At 39.6% G+C, this 15,126-nt stretch overlaps 1 protein-coding gene across 4 annotated transcripts; it reads left to right on the top strand.

Annotated features, from left to right (window-relative positions):
- mzt2b (mitotic spindle organizing protein 2B) lies at positions 1-7,026 on the top strand. 4 transcript variants are annotated; one of them, XM_074617182.1, is made up of 5 exons: positions 1-158; positions 352-542; positions 1,371-1,537; positions 4,129-4,266; positions 5,449-7,026. In XM_074617182.1, the coding sequence occupies exons 2-5, from the start codon at positions 367-369 to the stop codon at positions 5,592-5,594; spliced, it is 627 nt and encodes a 208-aa protein (XP_074473283.1). In that variant the 5' UTR covers positions 1-158; positions 352-366; the 3' UTR covers positions 5,595-7,026. The 4 variants fall into 4 exon arrangements, with proteins under 4 accessions (XP_074473283.1, XP_074473282.1, XP_074473281.1 ...); XM_074617181.1 differs by having other exon boundaries at positions 5,446-7,026; XM_074617180.1 differs by having other exon boundaries at positions 4,129-4,332; positions 5,446-7,026.
- The last annotated feature ends 8,100 nt before the right edge of the window (positions 7,027-15,126 follow it).

Below are 15,126 nucleotides of genomic sequence, written 5' to 3'. Positions count from 1 at the left end.
AATAAATTTGTGCCGACTACAAGTCCCATGGTGCAACACGGTTTGTCTTGTGTTCATGACGTGTTTCCTGCGCGCCTCGCCTGGCTCTATCTAGCAAGAAGAAGAGGCTGTTGTTGTGGTTAATTAACTACCGTTAACTCTTCAAGGCTCATTTAACGGTAGGTGTTTGTGGTTTTAATGAAATAGTTGTTCTGTATGTTAATCAGTTAGTTCGTTATGTGTTTGTAATGTTTGTAAAGGAGGTCAAAACAAGTTCCTTCATGTTTTCATGGTGGGCGGGTAACAGTTGGAGCATCACAGCCTCATTCCTCCAGTCTGGTTCATTTAATCTACCTTATTGATCCTCATCAGGTGAATCCATCACTGATGTCTCAACAACCCCAACAGTCGCTGCCCTCAGCTCCAGACTCTCCAGCTCTGGTGGTCACCAGTAACGTCCAGAAATATGCCATCAAGAAGAAGAAAGTCCTCAGTGCTGAAGAAGCTGAGCTGTTTGAGCTCACCCAGGCTGCTGGCATCACTGCGGACCAAGAGGTCTTCAAGTAAGTGTACACATATCATCTGCAAAAACGTGACTGTAGTGCATGTGGAGTAATGAAATAGGTAGAAACCTCTGATGAGATGGACTTTTCTCCTTTTCTGTGAATTATCACTTCAGGAATAATAGACAATTGTATTTTTATATATTGAACTATTGAAGGGTAAGGTCATTTTGGAGTCAATGTGTGTTTGTAGGCAGAAACGTGGATGAGATTATAGTTATATATTGAGGAACTCATGTGTAGATCTATATAAGAAAGTATAGGGTCCACCTTGACTTAGTAGTCACATTGTATCATATTTGTCTTTATTTTAGTCATTTATGTTTACCTCTGATCTCCTCTATCCTTCACTTCCTTTTAGTTCCCCCTCCCTCCTCTTCTTTTTCTCCCTCCCCTTTTTCCTTTTTTCTTTTTCCACCAATAGGCTTGTTAATTGATGGAGAACCACCCTTCCACTCTACTGATTAGTATAACACAATATAGGTGTGCAAACTACTGCTCACAGTGACCCTGATGAAGACCTATGTTGGTCGCAACGCGTTGGTCATTTTAAACAATTATTGCCATGTAAAATAGAGGCATTTTAATTTTGCTCAAACACTACAGTGTGCCTTGGATTATTTTTGAGGGAGACTTGCATTTTGTACTTTTTTCCACCCACGCAATGAGCCCTTCACAAGAATGAGCCCAATACACCTGAATCCTGAATGATCCAAAGAGCACCTGTATGTGGTTAGCACAGAGACCCAGCAGCACTTCTACTACATTGTCTTCAGGTAGAAACCCCCAATTTCACATCTGCCCTTCTCTTCATTTGCCCCTCCACAGGATCATAGTGGACCTGTTGAAGATGAACGTGGCTCCTCAAGCAGTCTTCCAGACCTTGAAGGCCATGTGTGCAGGCCAGAGGGTCGCTGAAAGCTGCGGGGAGGCTTCAACTGTCTCCCATGCCACCAGCACCAGCATCACCACCACAGCACCAACAGAGGCCAGAGGTGAGTGTCTGCAGAGTCAACGATGACTAGAAAGACTAGTTTTGAGAGTCATCATAGTCCATGGTGCAGGTGTAAGTAACCCCCAACCTAACAGGTGCAAGAACATTGAAATAAGTTACGTTCTTTTCAGGTGTCCCAGTAAGCCATGACAGCGTGATAGTGAGCCAGTAAGCACAACACCAGGACCCTGAAACACAACCTGTGATTTGTCTTACTGACATGTCGAAATATCGTATACATTACCCTGCAAATATCCCATCTAAAGAGCGGTACCTAGAAGCACAATGTGTCATCACTGGATGATTTTAAAGGTCAGGAGGGTTAAGTGTCATTAGACTTTTTATACCTGTGTACAATTGTTCTTTTTCATAACAGCTTGATAGATAGATAGATAGATAGATAGATAGTAACTTTATTGATCCCGAGGGAAATTCAAGGTTCCAGCATCACAGTTCCATAGTGCAAAACATGTTAGTAAAAAGGCATTAAAAAAGTTAGTAGTGCAAAGTACAAAAAAATATACCAGATATAAAAATACAAGGAGATGAAGAAAACTGTTAAACTCAATATAGTGCAGGGTAACAGCTGTGATACGCTACTATTAAAGAAAATGAATATAGTGCAGAAGAAACTGTTAAAAATGAAAATAGTGCAGGGTAACTCCGGTTGGCAGGTGATAGCAGGAAAGGCACTGAACGTGACGCTGGCTCTGTTCCATTGATTTGTCCTCGATTGTGTTCCCTTGTTCACTCATTCACTACTCCTTACTTATTAGACACTCAGTAATTTACTCTATCTTCTATAAAACACCTAAAGTAGGTTACTGTTTATTTGAATGTCCAAAATCTGAGGCATGAACACTAATTGTTAGCAGAAAGGGACACTCAGTTGATGGAGAGCAGCGGTGGCGCCTGGCTCTCAAAACTCCGCCTCGATCTCGTGACGTTATCGTTGCCCATGTCAGTGGTTCTCAACCTGGGGGTCGCGAGATAATTTCCCGGGGTCGCCAGATGGTTGTGGAGAAAAAAATAAAAGATATGATTAAAAAAAAAATCACATATTTTAGACTGGGTAATGGTTTTTACATTACATCATCTGTACCAGTGATATAATTTACCTTAGAATAGATTTTATTTATTATGTTTTGGGAGTCAAAGTGTGCGTGCACGTGAGTTTCTGACGGGGGATTTCCGGTGGGTCGGGGGGGAGAAACACGGTACCCATCAAAAATCCACGGTGCCTAGAGCACATTGGACCAGGGCTGCACCATTAATCAAAATGTTATCGACATCGCAATATGGCCTACTGCAATTTCCAAATCGGAGGAGGCGCAATATTTGTTAAAGGTGAGATCTATGCATAAAATAGCAGTTCAAATTAAATATTGTGGTGTTGCGGAGATGTCCCGGCCTACACATCATATTCTACAGCCTACATGTGCGGGAAGTCGGAGCAAGTCGGACACAAATGTAACCAGTATGCATTGTGCGGCGATCGGCGGTGATCGAATCTGCGCAGGCCTGGCTCATCTCGAACGAGCCTACTGTACAAACTGTATAGAGTTAATATGGAACTGAGACACTGTAGTGTCCATGGTGCTACACATGCACACTACGTTCTGCTAACAATCCCACCATGCAATGTGTTCCTTTTTATAGATGTGAAAATGACAGTTGTGTGATTCTACATGTATCAGTGAAGGCACAAAATGATGACGATTCATAAGGATTCATAAATGTCGACCTTTCTCATTCTGACTTAATTATACAGGTTTAATTAATAACAATGGCTGCATTACATTAAGGCGTTCCAGCTCCTGCTTGCTCACTTGTACACCTAAATGGAACGGAGCCATCATTCATGTTATCAGTAAGGCGGCCTGTGCTCTTTCTGCAGTGATAAGGGAAAATGTCTGCTGTGAAAAGCGTTGCTGGTACTCTTTATATTAGAAATGTAAAAATGTGACCTGTAACATTTGCATTCATTTGGCAAAATAACCTTCCTGCAAATCACCCGTCAAATAATCCCCGTTGGTTGTCTCGTGTCGTTGGCTAGAAGCCGTGAGAAGAAAAAACACAAACTATAGCAAATGGAAACACTCTGCTCATTGACACCACTAGATTCAGTGCGTGTGTGGATCCTTTTCTGCGGAGTGAAAGAGCTCAAGGTCGGTGAAGTACAGGCTCGCGGCTTTTCAGAACAAAGAGAAGAAAATACCACAAGTTTTTTAAATGTTTTTTTTTTTCTCTGACTGACTTTACCTTTCAGTTTGCTCTCTTTATTCTCCCCGAGCTCTTTGCTTCTCACTTCCCTTTTCAAGCATTTGAAATATTCACATTCCTTCATTTAAGTACTGCACACACTGTAGTAGAGGCTCTTGTCGTGCTCTCTGCACCACCTAATCCCCCCTCACTGACTAAATTCCCTCTTCACTCCGCCCCATAGCGAGGTTTCCCACTTACCTGGAGGTGAACTGAAGACCAAGGATGTACAGTAGATACAGAGGCTGATCTTCACTGTGTGTGTGCATGTCACGCTGCTTTCTAATTTCTTTTCTATCCCCCTTGAATTCTGTTTCTTGTTTACTGAAGAAGAGGAGTCTTTGGTCTCTGGGAAGAGCCCTAAGCCTTCCGCTGCCGCCCCCTCAGCGTCGGGCCCCAGAGCCACAAGGGTCAACACTAAGATTGTGGTCTACGGCCCCCAAGACGCTAGCTCTCCTCACACTCAAGGTCCCCTCTGCTGCACTCTGTGCCACACCTCCATCTGTCCGCCTGCTCGCCTCTCCTCTATCATAAGTGTGTTGTGTGTGTTTACTTCATTGTATTGACCAGGGTCGCGCCACTACATACTGTGTTGTCCTCATTTCATGATGATGCTGAGAAACTATGTGTACATGCATGTGTGTGTGTGTGTGTGTGTGTGTGTGTGTGGACTAGAAAGATGTAACCTGTCGTCAAGAGGACATATTCACCGCAATATTTTTTTTTGTTGGGGGGTTAAAGTGGCTAGAAAGTTATAAATCATCCTAAAGTTTTGGCATGATGTCTGATTTATAAAGAGCAGTATGCTTCATTAATAGGTGTTAATTAACATAAAGAATTCTAATTTATTTTCAGTTAAGTTTATTCATAAAAAAAGTTAAGATACAAATACAATCATGAGACATAATGTGAAATGGGACATCCTGATTAGCTGTCTGGATGTTGAGAATAGGGGCCCAGACACTTAGCAGATAGTAAACATATATTTTAAACACTAACATGTTGTCTAGATTTGTATTTATGTATTATACAGTAACATATACAACCTACAAAACATCTAAGACTAACCAAAGACCCTAAAAACGAACTAACCGAACTACTCAATGGTCCAAAAACATTTTTTTTTTACCACTTGACAGTGTAATATTTACATGCAGCTTTTATTCTCATAGAAAAATATTTTTTCAATGGTGATAATAATATACCAGACCTTGACTTTACGTATTATATGTGGTTCATCAAGATAGTGAAATATGTTTCAAGTACGCCAGAGTGCAACAATTGCTGAACTTAATATATAATAAGCTACAGGTCATACCAGACTAATAATAGCAACATTTGTAAGAGGAAGATTTTTTATTTCTTCTTTCAGTTATCACAGTTCATAGTTATAAATAATATATAAAAGCCCTTTCTAGTCGCTTTATGATTCCTGCTATAGTCAAGTGTGCAGTGCTATAAAGTGTATTTAAAAGAAGGTAAAACATCGGATCCATTTCCTTTACTGTATAAATACATTTATGTCTCTTCCATGTCATCACCATTTCCATTGTCCATGTTGTCTGGAACGTGTGAAGCAACAATCCCAATAACTTTAACGTCCGTCTGCGTCTTTAACTTGCAGTGTTTTCTTGCTTTGTGTGTCAGCAGTACGCAGTAAAGCAGCAGCGAGTCACAGTGAGAAGAGCAGGGAGGCGTCCAGCCAGCGGGTGCAGCGGCAGCCCAGCGCCACCAGAGGGACGAAGACCAAGAGCTCCGGCAGCAGCAGCTCCTCCTCACAGATCAACTCCACATGAGACCGAGATCAGGTCAATATGACTCCATCTGTAAATATGTAGTTCTCTTTACATTTAACTTATCTGTATGTTTTACTGTGGAATGTGTTTGAAAGGGTTGGTTCACCTAAATCACACATACAAACAAAAGATTTTATTTGCCTTGGTTTTGAGATAACTGCCTTTACCTCAATTCAATGGAGGTGAATGGAATTTTGTTAGTGCTGCTTACAGCACTGAAAAATGGACATTTTAAAAAGTCAACTCTCCAGATGCAATGTCCAGATAAACCTGGATCAGGAGTGTTCAAAGTCTAACACTGTTGCTGTTTCTGTAGCCGTTACTTGTTTACATTTTGGCAAATTGTCACCGTTAAAAGTATGCCGAATTAGCTATTAGCACCTCCTGTATGCAGTGTACCCATAGATGTACAGACAACTATCACTGGGGTACTTTGATACTGATGAAAACTTTTTCCCAGTCATTTATTCACAATTCAACCATAAAGTTATGAAAGTGGTTAAGTAGTACTAAATCATTATATAAAAAAAAATCAAACTCAAATCAAATATTTGTGACTGGAAAATAATGAACTACTCTTAATGATACATTACCTAAAGTGGACCCAAAATAACAGTGAAACAAAACAAAAATAAAATGTAATAAATAAACACAATGTCACAAATCAGAAGCAAATAAATAAATATAAAATAAATAATTAATTAATTAATTAAATTAATTATTATTATTATTATTATTATGAACAAAACAAAAAAGTATAAGTTGATAAGGAACATCTTTTTCTATGATAAGTGTATTTATGGATACTTATCAGAGAGAAACATCAGAGATAATGATATGCTCAGAAAGAGTAACTGGATCTAAAGATATGTGTATCCGCTCTGCAAGTTAAGATTTGACTGAGATATCACTTCAAAAACAAGTATGATTTTTCTCTTTTTTTGTTTACAGTAAATGAGGCACTAAGGCTTTTAAAGTACCTTTATTACCTTTCACCTCATGCTTAATGGATAATAATCCACACACATCACTGAACAGTTTTAGTAGAGACGATTTCTTTAGTTCAACATCGAGTTCCAATGAAAACTGTTGACGGTGAAGTCTGTGATGAGAGCCAGATATCTTAACACCTTGGAAAATGAAATAAAAGCTACCTGCATGACTAGATAGATACCACTGAAATGTTTGTAATTTGGGTAAACCAACCTGTCCTTAAAAGTTCTAACATAATGTAAGAGTGTCCAGAGTGTCTCAGCCTCCGTCTCGTTCTGGAGAGATGTTGCCTTTTGTTGCCGTGTAATTTTAATGAGAATGACAGAAAAGGAAAAACAAAAGAAATATTTAGATTTTCTACTGAAAACTGGAAACGTCTGTATTCAATGTGCAACTTTTTATACAATGGTTAATCTTTAATAAATCCAATAACAATAAACCTACCAGATTTCATCCTTTTTTATTGCATCATTTTATGCACCACTCTTCAGATTCCTGATCCGATACCTGTACTCTCTTTTTCAAAATTTAAAGATCCCCTCCACACATATAAAACATTATATACAGACATATAAAATACTTTTCTTTAAGTAATAACTTCAATAAAAGGTCAATTACCTCGTTAGAAAATCTTAAACATCAACTCCTCACTGAAAAATCCAGAATCTAAGAACATGCAAATATTTTGATTTCAATGCTGGACGCAAGATATTGCATGCTTCCATTGCATTCCTAATATGTGCATTTTCATAATTTCTTTTTTTTTAAATTACCATTCTGTTGTTGTATGACTTGCACAGAGAATCTTGGTCAAGCTGTTAACACTCAACGTAACACTCAGTCATCTTTAAAGACACTAGACGGTTTCTTTCTCTCTGTGCTGATTGACGACACTCACAGATCTCAGCGTAGCGGTGGTCTGTCTTTCTTCTTCGTCTTGCCGCTGAGTGAGTGCAGCTGTGGTGTCTTTCTCTAGTTGAAGGGTTGATAATACAGTCAGAGCCTTGAGGAATGCAGTGAAACGCATTTGTAAGCATCACTTTCAAGAATACTCGCTGCTATTGATCTTACCTGTGATGGTCTAATTGATTTTTTATTCCATTCATGTCCCGTGGTTGTGAGGAGGAGGAGGAGGGTGGGTATAAATATAAGGGGTAGGTATACATTATTAATAGGGCTGTCAAAGTAAACGTGATAATAACGCTTTAATTAAATATATGAAACTAGAAAACGTAAGGAATCCATCGGTACCAACCATGTCGTACTAGATTGTTGTGAAGGAGGTTAAATAACGCTCCAAACTTACACAAAATTTTGGCGAGGAAAAACTGTTATGGCCATTTCCAAAGGGGTTCCTTGACCTCTGACCTCCAGATATGTGAATGTAAATGGATTCTATGGGTACCTGTGAGGGTTTCTGGACAATATGTGTCATTGTTTTGTGTTGTTAATTGATTTCTAATAATAAATATATACATACATTTGCATAAAGCAGCATATTTGTCCACTCCCATGTTGATAAGAGTATTAAATACTTGACAAATCTCCCTTTAAGGTTCATTTTGAGCAGATAAAAACTGCGATTAATCGTGATTACATATTTTAATCGATTGATAGCCGTAATATTTTTTATATTTAACTGTAGAATTTGATGCCCATCGCTCTGAATGGTTTTACTGCGATCACATGGGGGCAGTAGAAGCACACTGCAATTAGCATCGTCACCCAGTTGAGCCCAAATCTTATTTTTTTTTTCCACCTTTTCTGCTTCCCATCATGAATGAAAGTGAATGTGAAATGAATGCATTTAGTGTGTATTTGAAACAAAGCATCCTCTCATTCACAAGCAGTGTGATAGTTTTGCAGGTGATGCAGAGAGAGAGAGAGAGAGAAGGAGCGAGCGGTGGAGATGCTGTGTGTTTAGCTGTCTACGAGGCAGGCTGCAGGGGCTTTATGTGGCTGCGGGTCTTTTATGTGGCCGTTTGTCCTGTTTATGTGCTCCTGCCTCTCCTCTGCGCTCTGCATTGATGGCAGCGTGCCTGTAATTGATGGCACCTTATTGCTGTGGTGTAGCAGGTTTAATGGGGCTTGACAGAGCAAGAGAAAGCAGCATGCAACCAGGGAGGGAACTTAACCCTTTCGCTCACACCGCCACCCTCCGTCCGCCTCTCCACCGCTGTTCTCCTGCACCCTCCCCCTGCACATCAGTGCATGCAAAACACAAATGAGAATACAAATAGGGCCCTCGGTGATTAGCTTGTTTACGATTCCTACTGTTATCAGTGGTCATGGTAATGGCAGTCTGGTTCATGATCAAGGAAGCCCAGACACCCCTCTGACTCCACTTCCCCGAAAATAAATACTCGCCAGCTGTTGGTGCTCTCCCCCGTTTTGCTTGGAGGAACCTAAATGTGTTTGACAAAGGTAAACGGCTGGGAATTTATTTCCACAAACTTGGCCTGTAGTTCCTGCTGTGACCTACAGGGGCCAGTGTGGGTCCAAGCTGCCAGTGTGGCCCTCCACTACCTTGGATTTCCATAGGCATCCACTCCAGCATTTTGGATGTGTTTATTTTGTTATGAGGGAATTTCATGGCTAGTGCAGACTCCTCCATTAAATAGGGAGTGTTATCCTTCACTCAGGCGGCGCGGTGCGCGCGCATGTACACACTATATGCACCATTAATCAATAGAGACGATGAAATGATGCTATTGTGTGCGATGCAAGGCGAACGGCACGTTGAATAATGAGCTAGTCAAAGCTGTTGGCAAATCATTAATGTAAGGTGTTGGTCTAAACCAAGTTCTCACACTTTTTCTGTGCAAGCTGTTCCCAGGTGACAAAAAACTGGGGAGAGACACTATTTTAGGAGCCGATATCACACCTATCTTCTTTTTTTTTTACCCCCATCACTTATATTCCCTGCTGAATCTCTTTCTCTGTGAGAGCACTCGGGTGGGGTGTGGAGGAATATCATCCTGTTTTCTTTCCCTTCTTTCTCTCGGGTATTATCCTTTCCTGTGAACTCTTGGTCCACATTTCTCTCTAAATTTATAGGCCACTTTCCCCTCACTTGTTGTCTCTCTACATTCACTCCCTCCCCTCTGTAACCCCTTCACTCTCCATCATCACGCCGCCCACCTCCCCTCCCCTACGCTCCCCCCGCCATCACCCTCCTTGCCAGGCTGGCTGCAGATTGGCTATTTCCTGCACGCGCCCAGTAGAGCCCTTATCAGAGGTAAAGTGCTGATTGTTGGTCTGTCTCTCAGGCTGACTGACAGTTCGGGCTGCGCTGCTGAAATGCCTGATTTGGTCAATGTTTGTCTGTGGGGCCTTATCTCCACACCTTATATTAACTGCCTTGACAGTATGTGCAGGCAGTCTCTCTCCATCTTGTTGCACCCTCCTCCTCCACCTCCCTCCATCCTCTGTCTCTATCTCCATTCACTCTCTCTCTCTCTGCTATACGCACTATAGTCTTTCAACCAGCAGCTAAACACTTTCACGCTGGTCCTCCTCCTCCATCATTCTTCCTCTTGGCGCTGGATCAGCACCTTGAACGCCATAAACGTCACTTTATTTCTTGTTTGTTATTTCTTCCAAAAGCGTCCCTCGAGGGTGAATTCACCCAAATTATAAAAGAGACAGATTTTACACACACACTTTACTGTTCGTGGTATCAAACCTTGCAGATATTTTTGGAGGTATTGAAATAAGCATCTCTGCGTTTTCTGCTGCAAAATTCAATACAATATAGGTGAACTGCATTTTTTGTTCGTCTATAAGCATTGACAAATTCACCAGCAACAATATCTCAGTTACTCCACAGACCTCACAGAATAAACTGGAGCAACTTACTACTGAAGAAAATAGTTATTCCGTATTAAAACAGTGGATTATGCAGAGTAACAGAAAAATATTGCTGTTCAATTTTCAACATTACAAGCAGGGCCACAGCCAGCTTTTTGGAAAATACTAAGGTCATGCGTCAAAATCCCCACAAAGAAAGTCACAAAAATGTTGTAATTAATTGAATTTTTCACATTTCATTTATTCAGTGAGGTGTTCAGTTATATTTTCTGCAGGTTTTATTTAAATGGAGCATTTCTTTCACGGAAATTCCTCTGGAAATCAGCAACGGCAGATAAACTCAACACATCTAACCTAACTAAAAAGATAAAATAACAAATAGCTTTGTCTCTCTCTTTGCCCTGTAATTACTGTAATTAGTAGATTATAGACTTCAATCTTATTATAAACTTCCTAAGAAATAAATAGGAATTCACATACATGCAAATGAAGTGTGAGATGCAGAGAAAAGATAGAATAGGATGTGAAATGCAGTTCAGAGCTCTAATAAAGGTAGCATGTGGACCTTGAGTTGAGATTATCACACATAAAGTGTTCCCCTTTCATTTCCCGACATATAAAGCTGTTTCAAATGTCTGAATGTATTAAAATACTGTATACTTTATTTATTCTGTTGGCCTACAGTTGTCATATTTTAATATTATTCAGTCTAAAAATACTGGAATCTGCCTAAAAATGTGAATGTTTTTAACTGTATAATATAAACTATCCAGGAAGACGTGTCTTCAATTATAAGAATGATGAATATAACAAATACAAAAGTGTCTATAATAAGTAGCATAAGTACTCTCTTGCACAGCTGCCTTCAAAAGAGGCTGCATAAAAATTTTCTTTTTAACTGTTAACAAAAGAGGTTGAAGACGATGTATGTTCTTAAAAAAGCCTTTTAAATCATGACATTACTTTTTATATAATGAATACATAAATGGTCTCCAAACAGTCGTCTTAGAAATCGCCTACGTTGACTGACAGACACTTAATAAGCCGAACTACACTTCTAACTACAGCTTGAAAAAGTTTGTGTAAAGTCAGGGAAATTGTCATAAATCGCATGAAAACCAACAAAGAATGTATCAAAGCCTGATATCTCTTCTTCCTCTGAGCCGCAGAGCTCCATTAAAACACATCAATGAGCCTCACTGTGTCACTGGGTGACAAGTTCCTTCATTACTATGAACACACACACTGTAGTGTATTTAGACTCAATCTCACACACATCGTCCTGCTGACACAAATACTCACTAGAACACCAGATGTGGATTAATCCGCAGCTGAAAGTAGTCCCCAATAAATGCACTATTTCCTCAACCCAGTCTGGAGAATTTTTTTTTGCATTGTACATTTCTGCAAACCACGGGACGGATACGTTGAATGTCGATGAATCTGAACCAAAAATATGTTTCATATCAGCCTCGTATCACGCTTGCAGAAACACACACAATGATACGTGGTTAACGTTGTGAAACGATTGGTTAGGGTTAGGCAAAAAGCTACATTCGATATCCAGAGCATTAATATTAGCAGCATCAATTATTGTCTATGTAAAGATATAGAGGAGTAATGTTTACCTGAGCAGAGAATGAAGTCGCTCTCCCTCTGTGTGTGTGTTGTAATCAGAGCTTCTCTGTGCTTTGTTGACATAGCCGGGCCGGCTGCCGGATGCTTTTAGTGCATATTCGTGTCGTGGATGTGTAGCACCCACCCTGCCGTTAAACTTTATTTTCCAAGATGTGAGCCAACATCCTGACATATAACCTATGTAGACAGGAAAGAAGGAAATAAACACAAAACAAATTGATAAAAGGACATACAATAAAACTTAAAAACTAAAAAGACTGCATCAAATATTTATGAAAAAAATAAATAAAATAAAAAATAACTTTATATCCTGTTTTATAAGATTATTTAAAATTTTAAAAATGAAACAAAATTTTTATGACCTCTTTTTAATGATTTACATACTCAGTTGATATGAATGGGGATGAGTGCCACAGACAGGAAGTCAGAAAGTATTGAGAGACATTTTGGTCTTTTCATCACCAGCCTTGACCTTTAACATTGAGTTGAGTTCACCTCAATAACCTGATTAGCAATCCACCAAAGTGACTGTAATTACCAGTGGTAATGTATAAACTGTACTTACAAGAGTTGATCCACCCACACATCGAGAATCAGAAACTCAAAGCTCTTCCTGCTTTTTTTTTTTTTTTTTTTTTTTAAAAAGTACTACTAAACGACAGAGACTGAGGAGGTAAACACGGCCTCTTAAGCGTTATTTATTTATTCACTTTATTAGCAAGAGGCTGTTCATTCCGTCTGTTAATGGCAGCTGTGGGAACGAATAGAGTTCACACTCACTTGGACCCCTATTGTGTGGCAGGCTGTCAGGTTACACACACACTCACACACACACACGCAGCCGAACACACGTAAACACTCGTGCACAAAAGGCGAGACACTCTGCACAGCTGCCTGCGAGGTGTGTCTTAGATTAATTGTTTTCTGGAATCACTGTAGTTCAGTATTACTGTAGAAAGGTGCCTCTAAGCTGTGTCAACAGTCTGCTCCTGCTATTGTGAATATAGAATGTGTGACACGGCTGTTTAACTGGGTGACTCTCTGCATCATCTATCAGAGGATGTTTCATTCATTCATGTTCCCCATATCTTCATAGTCATGTGATCTCTGCTGGCTCTTCCTGCGACTTCTTAAGAAAATCATTAAAACATTAAAGGGTTGATTCACCGAAATTAGGTAACATTTTTGCCCACATTTTGAGATGTCTGTCTCTGAGGTTTCTGTCACAATGCTACAGGTGTTTGTGCAGGTCAACGTGGTGAAAAATGTCATTTAAAGGAGACATATTATGCTCATCTCCAGGTTCATTCCATAGACTGTATATAAGAAGTGGACGTAGTCACCGTGACGTCACCCATTGGTTTATAGACTGTCGTTTTGAAGCCTCGAGTTCTGCATTTTGGCCGTCGCCACCTCGTTTTTTTGCAACCAGAAGTGACACGAGAGGGTGGAGCTAAGTACAACCGAACTCTGAATATGATGTTTTTATAATTCACTTTCATGAACTGAAAACTGAGAACTGTTAAAGGGACAACTCCCAGACCGGACAACGCCGTGGTAGCGACCTGTCAATCACAAGGTAGCCCCGCCCTTAAGCATCCCCTGCTTTATGGTCTATTTGACTCTAAATGGGACCATAATTTACTAAATGAACATCATGCTGTATTGAAGAAGACTTGAAACTAGCGATTGAGACCATAAACTCATGTTTACAATGTTTACTGAGGTAATAAATCAAATGGGAAGTAGGCTCATTTTCTCATAGACTTCTGGGTGGTATATTCTAATGAGTCTGCATGTGACATAGGAAGGGGAGCCAACTCTGAACGGCTTGTTGAATCACATGTTTTCTGATCACAGCCCACAAAGAACTGACTGGGTTGTCTTATTTCACAGCTTGTGGGATGGTCGGCTCTCCAGATAACCCAAATGCATGAACACAAGCATTGAAAAAACAACTTTTTCATGATATGTCCCCTTTAATGAATTCAGTAGCATCATTTCTAGCAACAGTTTTCACTGGAACTACTTTCTACTAGTGTGCAAGTAAAAGTCATGCATTCAAAAGTTTACTTAAGTAAAAGTATTATCATCAAAATATACTTAAACTACCAAAAGTAGAAGTACTCATTATGCAGATTGTCCCATTTATATTATTGGATTATAATTATTGACGCTCTATAATAAATCATAATTCATTAGTTGAGCACTGTTGAATATTAGTTAAATTTTGTATTAATCTGAATCTATAAATACTAACTATAGCTGTTACATAAATGTAGTGGAGTACAAAGTGCAAAATAAAGTATAAAGTAGCATAAAATGTGGAAAGACCACATTGAATTTGTCTGTAAAAAGACAAAACAAAGAATTTACTTTCTCCGCCGCCTCAGGTTTTTTGGGGCGAGTAAACAAATCCTTTTGTTTTTTACTTCTGTGATTATGAGTGTTCTACAGTATTGCTATACTACATGGTACAAGAATTTGTCCACTACTTTAAAGTCAAAACTGCTCCACCAAATGAAAATCTGCTCAAAGATTGTTGGTCAACCCCTTGAGAAACTCTATGAATCAGCCTATCATAATAACATCTTAAGGCTGGCTAACACCATCGTCTCTGACCCCAACCATGTTTTGAACAGTTAATATCAATTGTTACCATCGAATCGGAGATACAGGGTTCCACGATTTAATAAGGCTAGACTTTTGCTACTTTTACTCAAATAAAGGATATAAATACTTCCTCCTCCACCGGACGTCACCCTCTGCTCTCGAAACATCATTTTCTAGACTATACAATTAATCAATTAACAATTGTCACATAACATGGAGGCGTAGCTACCAGTGAGGGCACCGAGGACATTTAAAATTAAACACCTTATTTTTATATTTCATGTCAAAATGTTGTGAGTGTTGAGGGCTGATCTCAGTGTTTCCAACATCCCGGCCAAGACGAGCTGTTTATTTGCTTCCGCCTTGATGAAGTCCATTTGAAGTGTGTTGTTACTCCGTGAAGAATCCGCGTGAGAGCTGTTAAAAGAAGGAGAGGTAACAATAACTGTGTTGTGGATTATGAGCTGCTAATTGTCGA

The sequence above is a fragment of the Sebastes fasciatus genome, chromosome 19 (genome assembly GCF_043250625.1).
Source record: "Sebastes fasciatus isolate fSebFas1 chromosome 19, fSebFas1.pri, whole genome shotgun sequence".
In the NCBI taxonomy this organism is placed as follows: domain Eukaryota; kingdom Metazoa; phylum Chordata; class Actinopteri; order Perciformes; family Sebastidae; genus Sebastes; species Sebastes fasciatus.
Note: the sequence above shows the minus strand (reverse complement) of the source record. Positions and strands in the feature narration are given on the sequence as shown.

Excerpts from the sequence above, each read along its gene's own strand:
- mzt2b (XM_074617180.1), top strand. The coding sequence starts at position 367 with ATGTCTCAACAACCCCAACAGTCGCTGCCCTCAGCTCCAGACTCTCCA. Across the intron at positions 543-1,370 it reads GCGGACCAAGAGGTCTTCAA|GATCATAGTGGACCTGTTGA; the intron begins GTAAGTGTACAC and ends GCCCCTCCACAG. Across the intron at positions 1,538-4,128 it reads AGCACCAACAGAGGCCAGAG|AAGAGGAGTCTTTGGTCTCT; the intron begins GTGAGTGTCTGC and ends TGTTTACTGAAG.